Source organism: Monodelphis domestica, chromosome 3 (genome assembly GCF_027887165.1).
Source record: "Monodelphis domestica isolate mMonDom1 chromosome 3, mMonDom1.pri, whole genome shotgun sequence".
Lineage (NCBI taxonomy): Eukaryota > Metazoa > Chordata > Mammalia > Didelphimorphia > Didelphidae > Monodelphis > Monodelphis domestica.
Genome location: NC_077229.1, coordinates 259,402,877 through 259,430,101, shown reverse-complemented (window position 1 = coordinate 259,430,101; position 27,225 = coordinate 259,402,877). Strand labels below are relative to the sequence as shown.

General features: G+C 38.2%; 1 protein-coding gene across 1 annotated transcript in view; it reads left to right on the top strand.

Annotated features, from left to right (window-relative positions):
• RAB31 (RAB31, member RAS oncogene family) overlaps positions 1–27,225 on the top strand; it is a 261,556-nt gene that overhangs the window by 43,068 nt on the left and 191,263 nt on the right. The window contains exon 2 of the mRNA XM_007487716.3: positions 9,028–9,231. Within this exon, the coding sequence (XP_007487778.1) occupies positions 9,193–9,231 (39 nt within the window). The 5' untranslated portion in view covers positions 9,028–9,192. The remainder of the gene's footprint in view (positions 1–9,027; positions 9,232–27,225) is intronic.

Below are 27,225 nucleotides of genomic sequence, written 5' to 3'. Positions count from 1 at the left end.
GAAACTTCCTAGCTGTGTGATTCTGGGCAAGTCACTTAACCTCAATTACCTAGCCCTTACTGCTCTTCTACCTTGGAACTGATACTTAGTATTGATTCTAAGACAGAAGGTAAGAATTTTTAAAAAAAGATTATATTGGGCATAGGACATCTGTTATGTCCTCTACTACAAAAGAAATGCTTAAAACAAAAAGATTTATAAGTGCACATTGACAAATACTTAAAGCATGATACTATTAACATTACACATTATACTCACTTAAGATATTGATAATTAAAACAGTAAAACAATGATACTCTTTGTGGAACTGCTGAGCAAGCTTTTCATCTTTATCATAACTCTACTGACTGAGTAAATCACGCATATCTTCTGTTGAGCAAAGGGATGATATTCCTGAAGTAGTCATTTTCTCCTCTAAGAAATACTTACAGGTAACATTTCTCCCAAAACAATCAGCACCCAAGCCCCAGAGTTCCTCATTTTTCTAACTCATAAAAATTTGTCTAGACTACACCCATCTCTGAATCTCAGTTCTATCACCCATGCTCAGAAGAAGAGACACAAAACAAAAGAGGCATCTAGGAGTTTAAAATCTAATTGTTGGCTCCCTTGGATAAGCACATGCTATTGCTACAGTCCATAATTGCCAGAGGGTGGGAAGTCCCTCCCTGCATTTATAGGAGATGAAAGGGAAAGCTGCCTAAAACCAAGCCAACATTCAGAAGAGAGACAAAACAGAAGTTGTTTCTACTTTTAAATTCCACTGCATAGATAATTCTTGCAGCTCCAGAGGAATCCTTTATCCTGCTCAAACTCAAACTTTCCCTTCACACCCAGGCAGGGAGAGGAATTTATACAAGAGAACCAGCCAAAGACTAACCAGAAGCCTCTCTGGTGGCACATGTTCTTTATTGAGATGCCAAAGCACATGCCTCACTGGAAGCAGCTGAGGTTGATAGCTCTGCCCTCTATAGGCAGTGCCCCAGCCAGAACACCTGTGCCACCAACAGCTGGTGTTCTCCATGGGATGGTCTTTCTCATCCCTGTATTCCACAAATTCACATGAAAGAAAGATCTTTGATCTCAGAGCGAGGATCTCATTGTATAGATACATTTTAGGGGTTGCTTGAAGCACAGAGGTACTAAACGAATTGTCCAAAGGATAAGTAAGAAACAAAAGAGGGGCAGCTAGGTGGCTCAGTAGATTGAGAACCAGGCTTTGAGATGGGAAATTCTGGGTTCAAATTTGACCTCAGACACTTCCTAGTTATATGACTCTGGGCAAGTCATTTACCCCCAATAGCCTAGTCCTTCCTGCTCTTCTGCCTTGGAAACAATTCATAGATTCCATTCTAAGGGCAAGGTTTATTAAAAAACAAAAAAAAAAGTCATTTGCTAATTTGAGGCATCATAAATGAGCGAACAATTGAGAAAACCAAATAAATACGAAGAACTATTCATTGCACCCTTTCGTTGACAGTACTGGTGAATTCCTATCCCCACCCTTGTCCCCTATACTGGCACCCTCACTTTGCCTATAGAATATGACACACAGTCTCTTGGGGGAGTTACATCATTTAGAGGATAGCTTAGCATATGAGTAGAGGACCAAGACTATGAAACTCAGACAACCTGATTCACCTTAGCTCCAACACCAGTAAAGCCAGATATGTGCACACCAAGCCTTAAGCTTTTTGGCAATTAAAGCCTCAGCACTATCTCACAAAAACCAAGACTGAAATTTATCATTCCACATCTGGCTTTCAGCAATGGTTTTGCCCTCAACCTGTGGTTGTCCTTCGGTAGGAATTAGAATGCAACCATTGTGTTCCTATCCTGTTGTGCTAAAATGTGTCTGTTAGTCCTGTTTTGTGAAGTGATTTTAAATAGGTTTCTCAGACACATACCCTTGTGAGGAAAAACCACACCAAAAAACCACTTCCACCAGCTGGGCCTCCCTAGACAGATCAGAATCAAAATCTCCACTTGGTTGGCACCAAGCACACTGGGTGTTTTTGAAATGAGTCTCATTCCTGTTTGGCAATACACATATACTGGCTACTCATAAAAAGGATATGTTATCCTTACTTGGCAATGTATACAAAAGAAGTGGGCTTCCTGGACAATAAAACCTCAACCTTCATTTAAGGCTCCTTTCTCAGCCGTCCACTGAATTAAGAAGAGTGATTGTTGCCTTTGCAAATGGTGATAAACAAGGACATCTGTAGTGACTATAAAGCTCCCATTTGGTATTAGGTGTAAAGTTAACAATTCATAAATGTATAGGCAGTTTCGTACTAAAAAGCCAGGGCTATGATAGAGGCTTTCTTAAGTGGGAATCATGGCCATCCTCCAAGGGAGCAGAGAGGGGGGAAAAGGCAAGTTATCATTCTGTCTCGTTGCCAAAAGCCTACACTGACCTTGGCAAGTGAGTACACTTCAAAACCCTTTCCATGGGAAGGAAATTGTCAATAATGTCTGAAACTATTTCCAAGTATACTTAGCCAATTTAAGAAATTTTAATATGCTAGAACATACTTTGAGTCTGGTCTGTCTTTGAAGCACACTTTCACACATATTCAGACATACTTAAATGTACACAAAGAGTAAAGGATATTGAAATTTTCTTTTTCCCTCTTATGTTTATTCTTAAAGAAAAACAAACACTTTCACTTACAAATATATCCTTCCTTCTTCAACTATCCCAAGAGGAGCTAGGTAACACTGGGATAGAGTGCTGGACTTGGGTTAAGAAATTCTGCCTCAGATACTATATAGAAGAAATAGAAGAGAAAAAGATTTAAAATGAAGGGAATTTTATTGTCTATGAAACAGACATTCTAGAAGGCACAGTGGAAGAGACTGGATGGAATTAGGATAAAACTTTGGGGTGAAAGGATTGAAGGAGGTGACAGAATGGGGTTTGGATTATGATCTATAGGAGTCATTGAGATATGAAGAGTATGATTGGGAGTGAGAATGGTCATCATTGAGTGGAGGGCACCACTCTCGTACCTCAAATGACAGGTATAGCAGGAAATTCTGCACTGGAAGTTCTCTTCATCCCAGTTGGGATATTGGGCTGGCAATAGGAGGTAGAAAATGCCTTGAACCAATACATATGGAAACAACTGCTTTGAGGCAGATAGAAGATACCCAGTCTGGTCCCTAAAAGCCTTTCCTTGGGGAGCCTGCTGTACCCAGCAGGAGATGGAAGGCTCAGGTGCTAGCACAGTCTGAAGCCTTCTCATCTGAGGAGTAAGGATTAGTTGGGCAGGTTTAGGCTGGGCAAGAGACTTTGGGTAGGCATGATAACTGTCCTCAATCCCATCCATTAGCTTTTTACTAAAACCTGGCTTCCCCCCCCAGGGGTCATACAGCTTCCTTCTCCACTCTTTCCAGTACTTGGCTAAACCTTCATCCATTCTCTTCTGCTCTCTGTTTGAGGTTGGGAAGCTGAAATGCTCCCTGCTCTCCATTTCTACTTCTAGATTTCCCTCCTTATTCCATCACTCAGTAGGTTCTCTGTCTCAGTTTCTTCATCTGTAAAATGAATGTGTTAGTCTGAAAGGCTTCTTTCTGAGAGGCAAACACTATGAAATTGTTTCCCATCTCTGGAAAGAAGGGAGAGAGTGAGGTACATTTTACCAGTTCTTCTCTAAGGTCAAGTTTGGTCATTATGTTTGCACAGTATTCAGTTCTTTTCATTTCCATTGTTATTTCATTGGGTGGGATATGTGGGGTGTGCAGGGAGGACTAGTACCTCTAGTAAGGGCCTCTTTCAGTGCTGCTTATCCACCTTTGGTGCTTACCTGTTATCCAACTCTCACCTGTGGCTCCAAGAACCTGTAGCATATCCAGTGGCCACACCTGGTAAAACTGTCTCAGCAGACAAGGCTGAGGGGTGAGTTAGGGAGATGTTTACCCTAAGCATGTGTAGACTTTCCCCTGTGGGATGGTCAGATGAGAGTAATTTGTTCCAACAGCCATGGAGGTGGCTGAAGGAGGTACTGTGGAAATAAATACCTTGAGCTTCATCAGATATGTAAGATGTCAAGGTCATCCACTGTATCCCAAGCCATCACCAGTCATCCTGATTTTTGTCTTGCCCTTGGACTTGAATGACTCAGAAAAGAAGCAACTGATATTCCTCTACATTTGTATACCATAATTTGTTCAGCCATTCTCCAGTTGATGAACACTCCCTTACTTTCCACTTATTTGCATTACCAAAAGAAGTCTCTATAAATATTTTTATACTTATAGATCCTTTTTCTCTTTTTTGGTCTCTTTTGAGATACAGTCCTAATAATGGTACTGCTGAATCAAAGTAATAAAATGTAACATATATGTATATATTCATGTATGTATGTATGCATGTATATATACATATGTATGCAGACACATATAAACACATATATATTTAAGAAACAAAAATTTTCTTCTGTGCCCAAAATTTGGTTGGTTGAAATTCCTTCCCTTCTAAGCCATCTCCATTTCCAACCTCTTTCATCTTTTTTTGCAAAGTTAATTGGATTTGGGGGCAGCTGGGTGGTTCAGTGGCTTGAGAGCCAGGCCTAGAGATTGGAAGTCCTGGGTTCAAATATAAGCTCAGACATTTCCCAGTTGTGTGACCCTGGGCAAGTCATTTGACCCCCATTGCCTGGCCCTTACCACTCTTCTGCCTTGGAACCAATACACAGTATTGATTCTAAGAGGGAAGTTAAGGGTTTAATAAAAAACAAAGCTAATTGGATTATATTCAGTCCAATTAAAATTGGTAGACAAAAAAAAAATTCCCTTTTCACTGCCACTAATGCTATGGGAAGGGTTGTGCTAAAAGGCATCATATTCCTGGATAAGTCTCAGATACAGTTGGCCAAGTTCAAAGGCACAGAAAGTCAGCAGCAGTGGTGATGTTAGAATGCTTATCTCCTGATTTTCTTTCTAGAGCCCTATTGGACCACACAATTTTTTTTTAAAGGAGAAATAAAGGCATGCCTAGACAACTTCTGTCTCAGTAGTTTATTTACTCTAAGTGTCTAATGCACATTTGAGTCTATGTTAAATCATTAGAATGCTAATGATATTAAGTGATGTGTAATTTGTAGGGGTTGAAAAGTCCCAAGATATACCCTTCCCTTCTCCTCTATCCCATCCTTCTATTTCTTCCCACATATTGTTGATTATTTTAGACATATAAGGCTATTCTAGTTAGCAATAGCGTGTCACTGAATAGTTTTTTCTATTTCCTAGGAATAGTTTTAATAGACAAGTTTGGTAAAAAAAAAAAAAGTAGAGTCATAAGATATACGATTTGGAATGTACTTTAGAGATCACCCAGTACAACCTATGTAAGTGGAAGAATTCTTTCTCCAACATGTGCTACACGTCGACATCCAGCCTATACTTGAAGACTTCTAGTAAGGGGGAATCCATGGCTTACAAGGAAATATATTCTATTTTTGGACAACTCTAATTATTAATATCCTTTTACTGAGTTCAAATCCAGTCTCAGATTCTCACTAGCTATGTGACCCTGGGAAAATCACCTAACCCTGTTTGCCTCAGTTTCCTCATTTGTAAAATGAACTGAAGATGGAAATGGCAAATCAACCCAAAATCTTTGTCAAGAAAACCCCAAAAGAGATCACAAAGAGTTGAATGAGATTCCTATTACTGAACAAACAATAATTGTTAATATAATGGGGGTCTGATAACCAACTGGAATTCTGGGATTTACAGTTGGGAGACAAGGTTCCCCTCCCAGCACCAGGAGATCTGGACTATTGTAATCTTTGAGGGTGGATTTAGTGTCGGATTATACCTGAGAGTTTTGGGAAAAGGACACACAGTCCAGAGGAGGACAAATCAAGAAGAAAGACTTGGAGACTGTGAAACCTGAACAGCAATAGCAGCTGTGCTGAAAGGGGGTATTCCTGGACCTGGAAATTAATGAACTGAGGTGGAGAGTAGCCACAAAAGGTGATCAAGTAGGGAAAGACAGAGGTGGTAGACCATTAAATGGTGTTGCAGGATTTTGAAACAAAGGTCTTGGACTAAAGTCTAAAGTTGACAGTTGTTATGTATAAGGACTGACAGACGTTTTGAAAGATTTGTTCTTTCCCCAACTTCCCTTCCATTTGCTGGTATGATACCAGACATTATTATTCATTCAGAGTGTCCCAAAAGTTGTGAGGCAGTAAAAAAAAATGCACCCTGACTTTTGGAATACACTGTATACTCTTGTTTCTTTTTATCTATACTTTTTCTTTATTCTAAATTTGTTTCATATGAAAATCCATAGTAGATCACAAGGGCTTGTATTGCATGACTGCACACTTAGTTCATATTGAGCAATGGGAAATGGAGGAAACCACATTCTAGCTAGAAATACAAAAATTTGGGGTGTCCAGCAATTGGGGGAGGACTGAATAAATTTTGATATGTAAATGTAATTGAATTTTACTGAGCTATAAGAAATTATGAATGAGATAGTTTCAGAGAAATCTGGGCAAACTTGTCCAAACTGATGCAAAGTGAAACGAGTAGAACCAAGATTACAATTTTACTATAACAATTATAAGAAATTGACTACTCTGAAAAACTTTAAAACTCTGATCCCAAGAGGAAGACTGCTACCCACCTCCTTGACAGAGGTGATGGACTAAAAATGGAAAACGAGACACATTTTTGGACATGGCCAATATGGGAATTTGTTTTTGTAAAGATTAAATTTAATATACAATAACTATTATATTTTATAAAGTTTTATTAATAATAACTAAAGCAAAAGAACTGCCTGAACTTAGCCTGGTCTCAGGTCAAAGAGCGAGTGGGAGGAGTTACAACCACTTAAATACAATCACTTAATCATGCAAAGTGGAGATGCAGGGGAGAGAAAAGGATTCTAGGTAATATAGAAATGAATTTTGGGTAAGGTAGTTGGTTTTTTTTAAGGGTTCAAGTATTTCTAACTATACATTTTGCATACCTATGCATATCTATTATGAAAGTTTGGTTTTTCTCTTTTCTACTTGGGGAGGGAATATCTATCAAAAAGGTTTTGTTTCTCTTTTCTAGTTGGGGAGGGAATAGGAGGAAAAAAACCCCAAATGCATGACTGTTAAAAAAAAGAAATTAGGAAGTTTTTCTTGACAAGCCTAAATCTTTCTTTCTCTTGACCCCTACCCATTACTCCTACTTCTCTCTTGTATGGTCAAAATGAAGAAGTCGTCTTTCACAGGACAGACCTTCTAATACTTAAGGACAACTATTATGCCCTCTTCCACCACTCCACTTTAAGCTAAATATTTCCAATTCTTTCAACTGATTTTCATAAGTCATGGAATTAAAGCCTTTTATCTTTCTTATGGCTCTCCTCTGGATACAATAGTTTATTAATGTCCTTTTAAAAATGTGGTTCTATGAACTGAACATAGTAGTTCAGATGTGAGATGACCAGGTCAGAGTACACATAAGACTCTCACCTCCATTTTCCTGGGAGTTATAATTCTTTTAGTGTAGTCCTTTTATCCTTCCTTCCCCTTTTCCACATTGACTAGAGGAGGACCTTATGAACTTTGGAAGACCATAGGATTTTGAATGTTTTACTCTTATTCGAATCTATTATTTTCCCTCTATGTGTTTCCATTAACACACTAGTCCTAACAGTGCCCCTGGATTGATTAATCAGTTGATTAGAGCAGATAAAGCAACATCTGCACTTGAAAGCAGTAACAACAAGAGTACTCAGGAGAGGGGAGAAAAGAATTTCTAGCATACAGGAGTTGAGAGTAATCCCTTTGCCAAATGTACTCTCTAAACTTGAACTTGAGCCCACTTTTCCCAGACAATGTATTTAGAGGTAGGAAAGTGTGTCATAGACTTTGGGTGGAGGTAAGGGGAATGCTTTGTACAGACTGTTCTTGCTATACAGCCATGGTAAATATCTCTTTCTAAAAGCTAAAGTCTGGCTGACTAATGGTTATGAACTGAGAATCATGGGGGGAATTTCTGCACACTAATGGAAGCTCACAAGCAATAGTATAATAAAGATAATCTTCAACACCTCAAGGGTATTGAACCCTTGTTCAATATATAGAACCCCAAGAAGAATAGTAGTTATACTCTGGTGACTTCATTTATTACATAAATGTAAATCATCACAATTATAAACTGTTTATTTCCAGATTATTTCAACCAGTAAGTTGAGGCTAATAAATTTAACTCTCTTAGGAGGTTGTTTTCTCTAGCAAAGGCTCTATAACCAAAGCCAAGTAGGGGAATTTTGGTAATGTTTTTGCTTTTTCTTTGTATCACCAGAATTTAAAAGCACAATGCCTAGCACACAGTAAGTGCTTCATAAGTGCTGGTTGATGGATGGATGGACTGATTATTCATAACATTCAGAGAGAAAATGGGATCATTACCTTGATTTTCCTTTTTCCATTCCTACAAGTGTCTTCTCTGGAGCCCAGTGTTTGTAATTAATGTTATTAAGAGAGAAGGGAAAGAATCCAGTATTCTTGAGGTTAGTTGGTGCCTCTGAAAATCTAGGTTATTTACTTAAGAGATTAGCTCCCAAATGAAATAACAGATAAAAAAAGAACAAGACATTCAGTATTTCAAAATGTTCTGGACTTTAAATAAAGTTCTTGAAAATAAATGTCCTTAAAACCAAGACAAAAAACTTTTAGGCACTAAACTTGTGACTTTCTGTTTCTACTAGACATGAAAAAAAAATACTGCAACATGACAAATTCCCAAAGTATGTTTTTCTAACCACTGTGATGTTTGCAGGCAGACAAATAGAGTTCATGTCAGTTCCTGGAAAAAGAAAAGGTTGAGAGCAGCACTTAACTCTGAAAGCCATAGATTGATTTGTCCTCTGTCTTTGACCTTTGAGAAAATCTGGTCTAGCTAGCTTGACAGTTCAAGATTAGGGATCAGAAGTTGTGATTTAAATTTCTGTTTTTCCAACTATGGTATTACTATGTTCTCACTATAGCCTGAAATTCTCTGCAGGGTATCTAACAGTTAAGAGGGACCCTCTAAAGTCCATTCATACTTGATCAAGAAAGGAGCTCATCCAGCTTCCCTTTAAAGATCTCCAGGGTGAGGCAACCTTCTACCTTCCAAGGAAACCTATTTTTCCTCAGCTCAAGGTTCAGAATGTAAGTTACTAGAAGGATGATGATGCCATTAACAGCAATAAGGAAGATGAACAAGGTATGTAGGGGAATAATGAGATCTGCTTTGGACATATTGAGTTTGATATATTTTCTAAATGTTCATAAATTTATGGTGTAGAATTGGAGCTCAGAAAATAAATTCTGGAAAATTATTGAGATTCGGGAATAATCTAAAAAGAGATAGCAATTGAATCTATGAGAGTTAATTAGACTATCAAGTGAAAGAGTGTAGAAATAAAAGAGGTGAGCCCTCTTTCCTGGGGTCGAGAGGGTGACCTCATTTCCTTTTGACTACTTGACTTAGAAGGAAGGATAGAATGCAACAACAGAGTCAAGAGATCAGGAGAAGGAGGCAGGGTGATGTCCCCTATACTGCCCCCTGGACTTCCCCCCTAGGTGACCCAGGAAAAACAGAAAGCCACAATTGGCTCCCAAGACATGATGCATGAGAGTTAATGGGTGAAGAAAAGGTTTGATATACTGAGACAAGAGTGGATTTTGCTCTCTTCTCTTCCAGTTTTGTGGCTGGCTATACTTTTCAGTGAGCATGGCTAGGGGACCCTAATAGTGGCCACAGAATAGTAAGCTTAATAGAGCATGAGGAAAGTTATATTTCTCTCCTATTTTTTCACCTTTTTCCCTTACTACTTTTGATTAATAAAATTATTAATTTATGGCTAGTCTCATAATTTTTCCTCTTATAATTTGCATTTGTCTCCTTTTTTTCACTCTCTAGGCAATCAATAAAAATAGCAAATGAAACCCCGATTTAGAGGGTTTTGTCCATTTCTGAGGAGCAAATCCTTACAGTAAAATTTTAATAATGCTAATATGAGCTCTAGCACACCACTGCTTGGGAGTCACCCATAGATAGTGGGTATGAATGGATAAAGATTCAGTAGAGGAGATTGAGAATGGTTAGATAGAAAGGAGAAGAACCAGGAGAGAGCATTGCCATCAAAACCCAGAAAGGAGAAGGGATGGTTAATGATAGACCATGAGACCAAAGCCCCACCTTTCCCTGATCCCTATTGAAATCAATAGCCCCCCTTTCCTCCAGTACCTGTCCAAACCATGAGACAAAGCCCCAGTAAAACCTGGCAGGACATCAAAATTTTCCTGTCAGGCCTAGACAAATGATCTCCTACATCAATGACCATCAGGCCCAAGAACTTCCCACCCCCAAAGGTGGGAACCCTCTTAGGACCATCCAATGAACTCCATCCAAGCAAGTAACCCCACTTTGACCAATAGAGGCAACACAGATTACCTCATCCCAGAAAACTACCCCATAAGAGATTGCCCCCTTTTCCACTCTGGTGGAAATCCCTAGCCATCCAGTGGTTTTTGGTCTCCCCCCTTGTTCTAGCCCCCCCCACATTCACTGCCACCTCTACTGCCATCAACTTCCCATTCCCCTTGGTCCCCTCTTTTCTGCTAAATAAAGCTTTGCTATATTATTTCACTCTTGCCTCATTTGTCTCAGGGTTGGACTGACAAATGGCACCCAGCATGGGGCCCAGTAAAATACAACTCCGCCAACAGGGCCACCCCCCCCTAATCCCCCAAACCTGGTTCAACCTTGAGGCTCTCTGAGAGTAGATTTTTTTTTTCCCTTCTAGGCTACTGTTTGTTCCTAAAGAGGCACCTTGGCTCCAGTTAGTTAATTATTTTAGTAGAACTCTATTAGCTCTGAGTTCAGGTTATTCTTGGGAGAGTTTACAAAACTAAAATGTGATAGGCTCCAAAGATTAACTTTATACCAGAATTTTAGGGTCCTAGCATAGATAGTTATGCTATCTATTTCTCAGTCCTTATTCTTCTAGACCAGTGATGGGCTCCCCTCCAGCTCTGATGCCTGTGAGCTGCCCACTTCATCCCCTGTGTGCTCCCATTGACTGCTGGGCAGAGGGGTGGGGATGTGAAAAAATGTCTTCAGGCATGGTGGAGAGGGGGAAGGGAGCAGCTCCACCTGAGTCCCTCTGCCTTTCTAGAAATGAACTGGGGGCGGGGGGACCATATGCTCACAGAGAGGGCTCTGAGTGCCATCTTTGGCACCCGTGCCATAGGTTCACCATCATTGCTATAGTCCATTTTGGGTAATGGTGCCCTTCACTGGCAATTAGCTTCCATTGCTGGTATGCTCACCTGTCACCTTGTGTCCCTTTCCTCCTGGCTTCAAAATTCTGGTTTCATCTCTTTTATATGTCTTCTATCTCTCAGAGACCTTCTGCTTCTCCTAGCTCAGACAACTTTTTCCAATAGCCCCCACATAGGACTACATGTCATTTGGCAAGGTCATATTTCTTGTAAGTACCTAGTATTCCCCTCAGTGATGTTCTGACTATGAGTATGGACCCTCAGCAATTGTAGGCTTTAGTTGCCATGTTTCTTCCTTCATCTAGGAGACAATGTTTATTGGTCAGGTAAGATTCTTTTGGCCCAGGAAATGTTCCAACCTGTTTATACTTCTCTAAGAAATGGTGACATTTGATATATTTTCTTTTGGACATTTCTCATTTTTTGGAGTCCCTGATTTACTTTGAAACAGATGAGATTGGAGCTACTGTTACTTTATCGTATTTTATCATCTTTAATTTTCCTTATAATTTGGTGTTTACTTTTAAATGAACAAATATTTAAGGAAATTCCATTACTGCTATTAGAAAGATAACTCCCAAAACATCCTGTACTGTCATTTTCATATAGAAAGGATAGTGTTCTCTATGCTAACAATGTTGAGAAGTGTCATCACTACAGTGGCCATTAATACCGAAGATGAAAGCTCTCCAAAAACTCCCATTTGTATTTATTGTTCAGATCAGGAATGGGACAGAGTACTCAAAGATGGTTGAAGGGCCTTTTAGCTAAAGCATTTCTTCTCTTTACAATTAGAATACTTGTTATCCAGTGAGGAATTTTAACTACCAGATAGTTTGAGCAAAACCACCCTACAATTTAAACCATTTGCACAATGTTCCCTCTAATGGTCATCTTAATGGAGATTCTTACTGGCATAACAGCAATTACTCTGGCTCTTACTGCCTAAAGGCCAGATGTGTTACATTTCACTCTCCCCAAGGGTAGATACCATTAGGTACCATTTAGGGGCACTGAAGGTATCTAGGTCCTCTGCTATTGGGCTCTAGCCCCCATCCAAAATCTTCCTCAAACTTTAGGAAAGTACCTGGTACCCTACTTCCATTTAATGACTTAACATCTAGATTGATTTTTACCGAGGAATATTTACTTTAAGGGAATAGCAAGAAAAATACAAAATATTCCCTCCACCCTTAGGGGAATAATCCCCATCTTCTACCTCTTCTTCTGGGGAGGGGAAAAGGATTAGGTTTACAGTTTAGCTCAGTTCCTACAGAGTCCCATGTTCCAAGTCCAAACCCTGAGTTGAGCTCAAATCCCAGGTACTCTGACTCCTCAGGGCTTCATTGCTAGGCTGACAGCAACATTCAGCCAAGTATCATGCCTCCAGAGTTGCTATAGTGAACTCCCAAACCCAGTGTGGATTTTACAGCCTGCATCTAGAACTTAAAAGGACAAATTAAATAGATCTAAAACACAGTTTCAAGTCTGTTTCTGAGGGGCCATAGAATAAAGGGAGAGAAGAGGGGAAGGTAGCCCTTTTCCTACTCAGTCAGTTCATGACACCAGGCTATGGGTGAACATGATTTTCATCATCTCTGGCTGTTGCAAGAAAGAGATAAAGTGCCCAGCAGATTTAAAATCAGCCAGTAGAATATCTACTGCTACAGTAATACAGCTTGGTTAAATCCAAAGATCACGGCTATTAGAGTCTTTATTATTTAACAAAGACTGTTGGGAAAACTGGAAAGTAGTCTAGCAGATACAAGGCATAGAATCTCACGGAACATACCAAGATATGCTCAAAATGGGTACATACAAAATTTAGACATAAAGGGTAATATACAAATTAGTGGAAAGTAGAAGAAATTATCTGTCAGATCAATAATAGGAGAAAAGTTTATGACCAAATAATAGAGTTCTGGAAATTAAGTGGATAATTTTGATTATATAAGATGAAAATGATTTGTACAAACAAAACCAATGCAGCTAAGAGGAAAAACAAGAAACTGGTGTACGTGTGTGTGTGTGTGTGCACACGCTCATACAAAGTCTTTGCAGCAAATATCCTTGAAAATGGTCTCACTTCTTAAACATATAGGGAAATGATTCAAGTTTATGACAATAAAAGCGATTCTTTAATTGATAAATAATCAAAGGATGTGATTAGATAGTTTTTCAGAGGAAGAAATCAATAGCCATAAGAAAAAATGCTCTAAATCATTAATAATTAGAGATATGAAATTTAAAGAAACTCTGAGGTAAGACCTTATACTGTCAGGTTGGCTAAAATAAAAAAAAAGCAAAATGACAAATCCTGGGAAGGATGTGAGATGATAGGTACACTAATGCATTATAAGTGGAGCTGTAATTAGTCTAACCATTCTGAAAAGTAATTTGGAACTATTTTTACCCTTTAACCCAGAGATATTGCTATTAGGTTTATATTCTATAGAGATTAAAAAAAAGAGGAAAATGGACTGCATGTACAAAAAAAATATATAGCAGCAATTTTTGTGGTGGCAAAGAATTAGAAACAAAGGGGATGCCTATCATTTGGGAAATGGCTGAACAATTATGACATATGAATTCAATGAATTCTATTGTGCTATAAGAAATAATGAGGGATGTTTTCAGAAAAGCCTTGGAAAACTTGTATGAACTGCTGCAGAATGAAGGGAACAGAACCAGAACAATTTATCTAGTAACAGCATTATAAAGATAATCTACTTTGAAAGACTTATTAACTCTGAGCAACATAATTCTAAAGATTTATGATAAAAACATGCTTTCCACATCTAAATAGGGAACTGATAGACTTAGAGTTCAGATGGAAGTATATTTTATTTTCTTTCTTTTTCTTGATTTTAAAAAAACTTTAATGTGGAAATTTGTTTTGCATGAATACTATATATATATGTTTGTAATAGGTGCTATTTTGCTTCGCTTCTCAGTGGGGGTAGAAAGGAAGAGAATTTAAGGAGAGAATTTGGAAATGAAAATTTTAAAAATTGAATTAAAAAATAAAATCTACTTCTACTTATGTAGAAGGAGAACAAAGAATATCTTCTCCCAAAAAGCTGATCCCTCCATCTTAAGTGATCTGGGGCATGCTCAAAGCTCAGCAAACTGGTAAAGATGATGGAAGAAAGATGGAAATTATCAATATTTTAGAAGTTGTGGAAAGGCAGGCAGACTAATACACTATTCATAGAGTTGTAGTTTGGTCTCACCATTCTAGAAAATAATTTGGAATTATCTACAAAACTAAAACAGCCATAATCTTTTATTCAAAGGAGCCACTGATTGGCACATACTTTAAGATCATTGATTTTTAAAAAAGAGGAGAAAAGTAGGTTCCAAATATACCATCAGATTTATAGCAGCACTTTTTGAAGAAGCAAAGAACTGTAAACAAAGTATCTGCATATTAGAGGATGGCTAAGCAAACCATAGTGTATGAGGATAATGGAATACTATTGTTATGTATGAAACTATGAACATGAAGACCGTAGAGAAGTATGAGAAGAAATAAAATGATGCCAAGTGAAGTAAAAATAGATAAAAAATACAAAATGATGACAGTGATGTGAATTGAAAGAATAACAACAAAATAATGGAAACTGAATGTCGTATAATTATAATAACTTAATAACTGATAGTAGTCCCCAAAAGATATATGAGAAGGAAAACTATAGGTGTCGAAGACTGTACATATCAGACTTTTAATTTTATTTATTAATATTATTATTATTTTAAACCTCTACCTTCTGTCTTGGAATCAATACTGTGTATTGGTTCCAAGTAAGGAGAGTGGTAAAGGCTAGGCAATGGGGGGCTCAGTGACTTGCCCAGGGTCACACAAGTAGGAAGTGTCTGAGGTCCATTTGAACCCAGGACCTCATGGCTCTGGGTCTGATTCTCAGTCCACTGAGCCACCTAGCTCTCCCAATTAGACTTTTTAGATGGTAGTTTTGGGGAACTGTTTAGTTTCTCTCTCTTTTTAAATCAATAATGTTTCTGGGAAAGGGTAGGTAAAAAGACATTGAGAAATAATATATGAGAAACTTATTGAGAAATATAGGATTTAAATTAATGTCCAATACTCCAAGTATTATATTTTATAAAGTTTATTAATAATCACTTGAAGTAAAGGAGTAAAAAGGAAATAGAAGTATTTCTATTTCTATTGTATTCTAACAAAAAAAGACCTTGTGAATAGTTCACCTCTCCCAATTTTTTTTGCCACCACAAAGAGCGCAGCTATGAATATTCTTGTACATGTCTTTTTCCTTATTATCATCTCTTTGGGGTACAAACCCAGCAGTGATATGGCTGGATCAAAGGGCAGACAGTTTTTTATAGCCCTTTGGGCATAGTTCCAAATTGCCCTCCAGAATGATTAGATTAATTCACAACTCCACCAGCAATGAATTAATGTCTAGACTTTGCCACACCCCCTCCAACATTCATTACTTTCCTTTGCTGTCATGTTAGCCAATCTGCTAGGTGTGAGGTAATACCTCAGAGTTGTTTTGATTTGCATTTCTCAGATTATAAGAGATTTAGAACACTTTTTCATGTGCTTATTAATAGTTTTAATTTCTTTAACTGAAAATTGCCTATTCATGCCCCTTGCCCATTGATCAATTGGAGAATGGCTTGATTTTTTGTACAATTGGTTTAGCTCTTTATAAATTTGAGTAATTAGACCTTTGTCAGAGATTTTTGTATTGAAGATTGTTTCCCAATTTATTGCTTCCCTTCTAATTGTGGATGCATTCGTTTTGTTTGTACAAATACTTTTTAATTTGATGTAATCACAATTATTGATTTTACATTTTGTGATTTTTTTCTAGCTCTTGCTTGGTTTTAAAGTCTTTCCTTTCCCAAAGATCTGACAAGAATACTATTCTGTATTCACCTAATTTGCTTATAGTTTCCTTCTTTATATTCAGGTCATTCACCCATTCTGAGTTTATCTTGGTGTTGGGTGTGAGATGTTGATCCAAACCTAATCTCTCCCATACTGTCTTCCAATTTTCCCAACAGTTTTTTATCAAATAGTGGGTTTTGGTCCCCAAAACAGGGATATTTGGTCTTATTATAGACTGTCTTGCTGAGGTCTTTTACCCCAAGTCTATTCCACTGATCCTCCTTTCTGTCTCTTAGCCAGTACCAAATTTTTTTGATAACCACTGCTTTATAGTATAGTTTGAGATCTGGAACTGCAAGTCCTCCTTCCTTTGCTTTTTTTTTTTCATGATTTCCCTGGATATCCTTGACCTTTTGTTCTTCCAAATGAACTTTGTTATGTTTTTTTCTAATTCAGTAAAAAATGTTTTTTGGTAGTTCAATGGGTATGGCGCTAAATAAGTAAATTAATTTGGGTAGGATTGTCATTTTTATTATGTTAGCTAGTCCCACCCATGAGCAAATCAATGTTTTCCCAAGTATTTAGATCTAGTTTTAATTGTGTGGAGAGTGTTTTGTAGTTCACCTCTCCCAAAAAGCCCATTTCAGCCAGCTGTGATCACAAGGAGAGAGAGAAAGGCAGGGCTACCCAAAATTTTTACCCTTTCTATATTAGCAGGTAACATGATAAGGAACATAGGCTGCTGGGAATTGTAGTTCTGGGGTTCAAATTGTAATTACACAGAAATATAGATGACATAAAAACAAAATAAAGAAATTTTTAAAAATTTAAAATGAGTGGGCTAAGGATACAACTTTCCTACCCCTCGAATAAAGGAAAGAAGAAATTTTACCCTTTCATCCAAGTTTTATTGAGCTTGTCAATGTGGAATCTAGAAGTTCCCAGAACTGTAGCCTAGAAAGATTTAAAGACCCCCAGTTTACTTAGCTTAAAGGTAAAAGCCCCAGGTTTGACCTTGTCACATGAGAGTACCTCCCTGAGGGAAAATCCAACTTCACTAGTCTCAGACTGACAATAGACCTTAAGGTAGTTTAAGTAGGGATGGCTAATCCCATCAGGTGTTTAAGTATCTCTTTTGTCCCAATGGTTTCTCCCTTTAGGCCAAAGTCCTTTAAGGGATAGCCCTGCCATTGGCTGGGTCTTTCCCTTTTGTATCCATTGTAAAGCATCAGCCCCTCACTGTTATTCCTGTCTGGGACTCCTCCTTTTTTCCTTTGTTACCATTGTAAAGTCAATCAACTCTCTGTCTCAATCTTAGTCCCCATGTTCCCCTAGAAAGGCATTTAAATTCCCTAACTTTAATGTCTCCTTGGAATTGTCCAATCTAGTGGGTTGGTGTTTGTAGAGGTCAGTGACCAGAACAACCAGAGTTCTATTCTTGAACTCTGTGTGGGTATGTGGCCTGCAGCTCTTTGTGGAGTCCTAATTTAGCACTGTACTCCTTTCCTTAATTAAAGAGTGGTTTTTCTAACTATTTAATAGTTCTGTGTTTTTTTTTTTCCCAGTCAGCAACTGGGACACTAATGTATTGCTGGAATTGTGAATTGATCCAACCATTCTGGAAGGCCATTTGGAATTATGCCCAAAGGGCTTTTAATGACTGCCTGCCCTTTGATCCAGCCATACCAGTGCTGAGTTTATACCCCAAAGAGATAAGGAAAACTATATTTACAAAAATATTTATAGCCGCGCTCTTTGTAGTGGCAAAAAATTGGAAAATGATGGGGTGTCCATTGATTGAGGAATGGCTGAACAAATTGTGGTTTATGTTGATGATGGAATACTATTGTGCTCAAAGGAATAATGAACTGGAGGAATTCCATGGAGCCTGGAATGACCTCTAGGAACTGATGCAGAGTGAGAGGAGCAAAACCAGGAGAACATTGTACACAGAGACTGATACACTGTGGCACAATCGAACATAATGGACTTCTCTACTAGCAGCAATTCCATGATCCAGAACAATTCTTATTAATTAATTAAGAGACTTATGAGAAAGAACTGTGGGAACAGAAACACAGAAGAAAAACATTTGCTTGATCACATGGTTCAATGGGGATATGATTGAGGATGTAGACTTCAAATGATCACTTTATTGCAAATATTAATAATATGGAAATAGGTCTTGATTAATGGTATATGTAAAACCCAGTGGAATTGCTCATTGGCTATGGAAGGGGGGAGGAAAGAGGGAGGGAAAGAACATGAATCATGTAACCATGGAAAAATATTCTAAATAAGTAAATTTTTTTTTTTTAAAGAAAACATTTTAGAATTTGAAGGAGCAGCTGGGTGGCTCAGTAGATTGAAAAGGAGGTCCTAGGTTCGAATTGGGCCTCAGAACTTCCCAGCTATGTGATCCTGGGCAAGTCACTTAACCCCCATTGCCTAGCCTTTACCACTCTTCTGCCTTGGAACCAATACACAGTATTAATTCTAATATGGAAGATAAGGTTTAAAAAAAAAAAAGTAAATTTGGAATTTGAGAGACCAACCCCAATTTTGCTACAAGGATTTTTTGTTCTGATTATTTGGTGCTAGCCATTGGGGAAATGTTTAAAAAGATAAATGTGTGAATTGCACCCCATCTAATTAGCTGGGGTCAGGCAGGGTACTGTAATTATGCCAAATACTTCCACTCACCCCTGAACTATGAACTGTCTTTTTTTTCTTTATTGAGCTTCTATTGAGGGACATCTATAGAGTGTAGAACTCAGGCCCCAGAAGTATTTCCTCTGTCTTAGCAGAAAGGGATACTGCTTGTGTATGGAAAATAGAGTAGATATACTGGCCTAGAGGAAGGCAGTGGCAGCTTAGGCCCCCAGCCATCACCTTCTTTGTAGATTCTGCCCTGCCAAGTCAATTCTGCTCTGGAGTAGAATCAGACTCGGCAGGGACTGGGTTAGAGTGCTCAGGCTTACAGCCACACACCAGTATAGAGTAGAAGACCTTGGACTTTAGTAGTGTTGTAGACTCTGGCAATGTGAGCTTCAGTCTGTGACAAGGAAATCACTTTAAAAGACTGATATATATTAATTTAAGGTCGCCAAGGAATTCAGCTATGTAATTCCTAAATGAAAACTAAAGTCAGCCATCAACCTTTTATAGAGTTTAATTACAAACAGGAGGAAGAAAGGAATTAGAGATAGAGAGAGAGAGGGAGAGAGAAAGGGGAAAGAAGGGAATAGGGCTTAAATACCCCTTCTGTTTAGGCTGGGCCAAAAGGCCCAAGCCCTTAGATAGCTGGGGCAAAGAAAGGAGATTAGTTCCTGTTACTCACGTGACCAAAATGGAGAAACAGTCTCAAGGGCCTCCACCTCCAGCTTCCTTCAGAGCAAGTTTCTCAGAGCACCTCTCCAACCACTCAGAGCCAAAACTCTCCAACCACCTCCTCTCAGTCCTCAGACCCCTCTATCTTTAAGGACCCCATCCAAGTTCCCTCCCCTCAGTTCTCACATCTACCAATCACTGTCCATCATTTTCCCTGTGCCAATGGTGGCTCTAGCTTAACCCAGGACCACCCAGAGGTTTGTGGCTTTGCACATGTCTGTTGAAGGTCATATTCTCAAATAATTAAATCTTGATCTTTTGCTACAGCCCTTCCTAAATCCTGTTACCCTGAGTAGGGTAGAGATTGGAATAATTAAATTTTGATCTATGCTGCAGCCCTTCCTAAATCCTGTTAGGACTGAGTGGGGTGGAAATTGTATTTTCCAAGACCTGGTTCTGTCATTCCAAGTATCTCTATTGTATCAATTCTAAAATCAATCATGACTCAAAGAAATTCCTGTTCTGTGCTTAAGCATAGGTCAAAGCCCTTTCCATTGTTCAGCAAAAGATTTCTGTCCTAAAGTAATCTTAAGAAGGGAGGAGGGGGAACCTCCCTTGTCAATTGGGTTCACATTCCAATAGACTATCACTAAGAAATTTTCCAAGTATGAAATTTCCCAATGGTGAAATTTCCAACATTTATAAGTCTAAGAAATTTTGAGGTTTACAAGTCAGAGACTACATCCTCACAGAGTCCTGGCTAAGGGGCTGTGGAAAGAGATGTAGATCCTAGACTGCAACAGGCAGAGAGACATGAATCCCAGGAGCAGGAGCAGCCCAGTGGCAAAAGTGTTGTAGCCCATCCATTGATGCTGCCAGTACACATCCAGTGATCATAGTAAAACTTGTGATGCACATCAGTAATTAAGAAGGAAGTGCCATCATCTGCAGTAGCTTTGTCATTGTACCTGCTAAATGATCACCTTTTTATATTGAGAAACCCACCATGAACTGCACAGGTTTGGCATCACCCATGTAATGTATCAGCAGAAGGAGGTCACACACACACAGGGGAACTGGAGAGAGAGGGTGAGAGAACTGAAGAAATGAAAAGAGAGAAGAGATTGATCCTCCCCTCTCTTCCCCTTGCACAATTTGTCTTCCAGAGGGACAGAATATGTCTCCTCAGAGATTGGGTTTGGGAGATAGAGGTTAAAGTCTGGAGAGAAATGACCCACTGCTTCCCTTCTTGATCTTAGCTGGTGCTGAGAGGCAGGTAAATTTCCTGCCTCTGGATCCTCCCAATATCTCAAATACCACCTTTCCCCTTGAGACTTAGTTCACTCCTCAGCCCTGATATTGAACTAGTTCTCCCTTTTGGGGAGCGATATGATTCTCCCCAAATCTTCAGTCTCCTTCTTTGATATCAACAAGCAGTCAGACCTGATCTAAATGGTGACACTTTATTCTTGAGAACACATAGGGCAGGGAGAGTGAGGGTGTTGGGTGAGGAAGGTGGGAGATAGGAATCCCTATAAATTAGCAACTGACCTCCCCCCAAATCCTGAGGGGTTCAGTCTGTCTTCTTGAGCCTTCTTTTTGGTCAATTGTTGGGTTTATCTTTCCTCCTAAACTAATCTGGCTATGAGTTGAAGTTCAGGACAATTTGGGGAAAGAGAGATCTTCTCAGTAGATAGCTTTCTATAAAGTACCAGTCTACTTTTGTCCTCAGCTAGAACCAGAGAGATTTAGGGGTTCACTGGAAGGTAGTCAGTATCCAGAGGGATCCTCCATCTCAGAGGTCCTCCTCTCAGACTGTCCACTCCAGGACAGAGCTGGCCAGACATAAGCTGGCAGTTTTTTTCCCAGCTCATCTGTTCCTTCCTGGAATCTTGAGTCTTCCTTGCCCTTCCCCTGCTTGAGCTGTTGCTTTGCATTGCTGGATCTGATTTTTTCTCTCCTTTTGTAACTTCTTTCTTACATTCACTCTATGGACTTGATCATTTAGATTGGTTCTTCCTGGGAACTATTAAATTTTTTGCTTTGCTTTTGTTTTTCTCTTTGTCCTTTAGTGCTTCTCTACTGGGGCTTCTTGAATATCAGAAGTCAGAGTAGATTAGTAATAGACCAAAGTTATTTAAGTGGTGGAAAGTCCTCTGGAAGATCTCAAGGACTTTGGTAGGAGCAATATATTAACCCCTCCCCCTCATGCCCTTTAGGCAAGGTTTTTATTTTATTTTTAAAAATTTTCCATGGTTACATGATTCCTGTCTTCCTCCCCTCTTTCCTCCCCCATCCTGGAGCTGATAAGCAATTCCACTGGGTTATACATATATTATCACTCAAAAACTATTTCCATGTTATTCATTTTTGCAATAAAGTAATCTTTTAAAACCAAAACCCCAAATCATGTACTCATATAAACAAGTGATAAATCACATGTTTTCTTCTGGATTTCTCCTCCCACGGTTCTTTCTCTAGCTGTGGGTAGCATTCTTTCTCATCAGTCTCTCAAAATTGTCCTGGATCATTGCATTGCTTTTAGTAGCAAAGATAATCACATTGAATTGTCCCACGATGTTTCAGTTACTGTGTAAAATGTTCTCCTGGGTCATGGAGGTATTTCCAATTCTTATAGAAATTCATCAATGCATCATTCCTTATATCACAATAGTATTCCATTACCACCATATACCACAATTTGTTCAGCCATTCTCCCAATCAAGGAACATCCCCATATTTTCCAATTTTTAGGCAAGATTAAAAAAAAAATTGAGACATTTCTGCCAATTTGGTTGGTTCAGGGTACTAAGGGCTCATATAATTAACATCACATGAGTACAAAGCCTCAGCTGGGAACATTGGGGAGGGGATTCTACAAGGTTTGGCTGGTGGATCACCATGGGTAACAGAGGAAAGGGAGATGTGCTCACTCAGCTGGATCAGCTTGAGATGTCCTTAGTGATTTTCTTTGTTGGACATTCTCCTACTATGAGTAAGCAAATCTCCATTTTATTTACTGCTGAATGACTTATAAGTGTCTCATTTTGTTCCAAGATTGAACCTAAACTACTTAGGTTAGTTTCCTCCCAGTTGACCACACAATATTATCCCAGTTTATTCTCAAGAAAGAGTGGGTAGATGGGGAGCTCACTTCCCCCTAACTTCTCTATTAACTATTGTGAAGTTTTCAGTTCCTATACAAAGGAAGAAGGGTCACTTCTAAATAGATATAGATTTATTTGCCTGCTATTAAACTTGTTCTTAAAATTGTGGCCTGGGATGGGTGAAAGAAATACAGCTATTTTATAGGTAATTGTAGATTGCTGTGTTATCATTAATTCTTTAATAGTATTGCTTTCTTTCCAAAGTAACTAGCAGGTGTTTCTGTGAAAGGTTAAGATATTTAATGATTACTCATTCTTTTCTACTTCCTCCTCCCTTCAAAAAGGGGCAGAGTTGATCCTCCCAAGAAGCACCTACCTTTTCCCATAAGACTGTTAGGGCACAATCTTCTCTTTGGTCACAGCTTTTTTCCCTGCATTGTACCCCATCTCTCATTATGACTTGCCTTCTTTTAACCTAGAAGCATTATAATGACCATCAGGCCTAATTCTACTTTTTTGCTTTTTCATTAAGTTTATATTAGAGAAAAAGTCTTAATAAAAATTAATAATCATCACAGCTCAGAGTCCCCAATTAGGAAAAGTCAGAAATTTGGATCTCTATCCCATTTAAATTCTAGTATTTTCACCTAATCCCTGGCTTCCTTCATTTCTTTTTATTTGATACAGAATAAGTATATAGACAAATAGGACAAACTTTCATGTTTGACTTAATTTTTATATGAACCAAAATCAGGCTAACATATTCCTTACATAAAAAATATAATGATTAAATTGGGATTTTGACTACATAAGAGATATTAAAAAGTGGTTGCCAATTATTATCCCTTAAGTCAGGAAAACTATTAGCAGCTTTTAGCAATTTTGTTTAATTTGAATTTTAGAAAAAGAAGGAAACATGGAAGGGAAAGAGCTAAGGAAACTGCCTAGCCTACCTTAATTGCTAATCCGGTGAAATGAAGCTCACTCCCAACAGAGTTCCAGTCTCCATGTAGGAATCCTAGTCATTCACCAGCAAGTCAGGCAGAATCCAGGCAAGGTCCCAGTGCAGAAAAACCCTTGTGAGTTAAGCTCACTGAGGCAGCTATGAACCCAACAAGAAAGTCCCAGACTCCAAGTTGAAGTCCAAGAGCCCCAAGGAGCTCCAAAGAAGTCCAAAGGAGAAGATCCAAGGAGCAGAGACTCCAAAGAAGAACTCCAAAGGAGAAGACTCAAGGAGAAAATCCCTTGGACAGGAGGTTCAAGACTTTTTAGAGTTACTTTTCTTTTTTTTTTTAATAACCAAATTAATATATAATAATATATACAATAATAACTGAAAATATTTTCAAACAGTAAAAAATTAGAATAACATGTTGAGAAAATAGTACAGCAAATATGGAAGATTAAGAACTGGCATTTAAAATACATAAGGAAGTCACAATGGAATTCTTAGTATGCAATCAATAAATGGTCAAAGGATGGATAGAGGTAATTCTCAAAAACATGAACACTGTCAATAATCATTCTTTTAAATGCTCAGTAACAATCAAAGAAATGAAAATCAAAACAATTTTAGAGTATTGCTTCATAACCATCAAATATGTAAAAATAAAAGCAACAAAACTCAAGTGAAAGTTATGGAGAAACTGCTACTCATTCATTGCTGATGGAATTGAAAATTTATTTAATTTTTTAAAGAACAATCTCACCATACATTGAAAAAAAACCCACAAAAATGGCACATAATTTTGACCCAATAATTTCATTTTGGGTAATACATTCTAAAAATACTAACAAAAATAGTAGTTGTTAAAGGACTTTCTCAGAGCATTATGATAGTCAGAACTGGAAACAACCAAAATATCCAATGCCAGGGGATTGAGGAAATAAACATCAGCACATTAATATAGCCTAATGGTCTACATCCATAATTTCATCAAGGTAGTAACTCTTTGAGCAGACTCCCAGCACCAATAAAAGTCTATAATTAATCTCAAGGCATTTCCCTGGGTTAAAAAGCCAGAGACACATGTTAGAGATATAACTTTATTCCAAATCTTCCTGATTCTATATCTGTGGCACTCTATCCACTGTTATACTAAACTTCATTCATAAAATAATTGAAAAAATACCAAAATGATTCTACAACATGGTGTAAATTGGGAGTTAGCCACCAAGTACTACACTTAAAACAACTGGCAACACCAAATTAAACACCTGAAATATCTTGGGAAGCCTGAGGAATAGTGTGAAGTGAGGTAAACTAAGTCACTGACCAGAAAACCTGTTTTTCCCTGGGGAAAGTAGAAATCAGAACTGAGTTTTCCTGTGAAGGTCAGTCAGCTTAGAGTCCTTTTCCATGTCACTTCCTGTCCCTTCCCCACTTCATGAGAACCAATCAAAGTCTTTTGATTTGCCTAGCACTTTGAGGGTGGGGGGTTGGAGGGGGTGGGGTGGCATGGGAGCAGTGGTCCCTTTGGAATTGTCACCCTCTCTAGGAAGTGATTTGTAAACTCTCATACTTAGTGGCTGGTAAGGTACTGGTTGATAGACAAAGAGAGTTTGATTCACTCTTCAGAAAAAGAATAATAAGAGTATGTAATTTTATGGTATTGTTGATTTGTCACATCCAACTCTTTATGACCCCCATTTGGAATTTTCTTGACAAAGATACTAGAGTGGTTTGCCATTTTCTTCTCCAACTCATTTTAAGATGAGAAAAACTAAGGCAAAAAAAGGGTTAATTGATCTACCCAGGATCATATAGCTAATAAGCATCTGAGGCCAGATTTCAACTCAGGAAGAGGAGTCTTCCTGACTCTAGGCCTGATACTCCACCCATGGTGCCACTTAGTTGCCCTTATTTATCTTATAATCAAGTCTAAACATCTTTCCAAGTCACCCTAGATAAGTAGTAAATGCCACTACTCTCCCATTTGTGAAGCCATTTGTTAAGGTACAGACAAAAAAACAAACACCAAAACAACTTGCTAAAGAAACTAATCTTGGTATTTTCTTTTCATGCATTGATATATTCAGTAAAAAGCATGTATGATATATTTAGAAAGGATATAACCCTGTAGATTGAAAGAAAAGCAACTACAAAACCAGCAGAAATAAATATTACAAAATTTAAACAGATCAAGCTTGGTCCAAAGAAGAGCTAGAAAGACACTTTCACAAACTAGTTTGTAGGGTGTATGTGTGTGTGTGTGTGTGTGTGTGTGTACAGAAGGGAATCATTTAATATGACAGATTTTTTTGTGATTTACTGATTTTGCTGAAATTTCACAACCACCCCCTTACTCCTTTTTCTAAAAAACATTATTTGTTATAAGGTCATTAGGAAAGGTTATGAGAAGGGAAACTAGGGAGAAATATAGGTGCCCTGTAAGGAAAAAGTATTAATTTAAATTTAAAATCTAGTTTAAAAAACAAATAGGAAATGGATACAAATATAACTATAAGCCATTCCCCAATAGATATGGTCAAAGAATAGAAATCATTTTCACAAGAACAAATGCAAACTATCAACATTATGAAGAAAAATACTCCTAAACACTCTGAGGTACTACTTCACACCTACTGATGATTAAGGATAATAGAATTATTAGGAGAACAAGGAGTAAAAAAGATAGGGATAGAGGGAGGGGGATGGTCATAAGAGCAGCAACCAGTATCTTCATTGCAATTCCCTTCCTCAAGAATCTGAGAGACAACTTGTAAAGGAACAAGCTGGGAGGGAAAGCAAGCCAGTTTAGCTGAAATGGCAAGGCAGCCTGAGAGAGAAGAGGCAACATGTACCAAGCAAGTCAAACCACCACCACCTTGACCATTATTTTTCCTCTGAGACTAATGGAGACATTCAAAGACCCTAAATTCAAGAGCTTTGGGAATAACAGTGTCCTCCAAACCACCAAACCTGCTGCCAGCCCAACCTATAGAGGCATCACTGAGTGAAGAAATCATCATGGAGAATCATATCACCACCAGCAATAGTGGATGACCAATTGCTAGCAATAGTTATTGAAGACTCAGGAAAAAAAAATTATTTTCTCGATGGTGTCTAGCACTGTCAAATCAGTATAAACATTAATTAAACATCTATGGTGTATTAGGCATGATGGCTACAAAGAAAGGCAAAAGCGTTACTGCTCTCAAAGAGCTCATGGTCTTATGGAGAAGACAACATGTAAACAAATATATACAAATAATATATGGAATACATTGGAAATCAACAGAGGGAAAGTATTACAATTAAGAAGAACTGAGAAAAGACTTCCTGTAGAAGGTAAAATTTAGCTAAGATTTGAATGAAGCCAGGGAGGCCAGTAGGCAAAGATAAGGAAGGAGGATATTCCAAGTATGGAGGAAAACTGGTGAAAATGCAAAATATAGAGAGATAGAGTGTCTTTTTGAAGCATAAAAAAGTGGCCAGTGTTAATGGGTTGAAGAGAAGGGGCATAAAGTGTAAGACTTATAAGGTGAAGGGGGTAAGTTGTGAAGGATTTTGAACATCAGAGGATTTTATATTTTATCTTGGAGGTGATTGGGAGCCATTGACGTTTATTGAAAGGAACACGGAGAAGGTACAATGTAATCATACCTGTGCTTACAT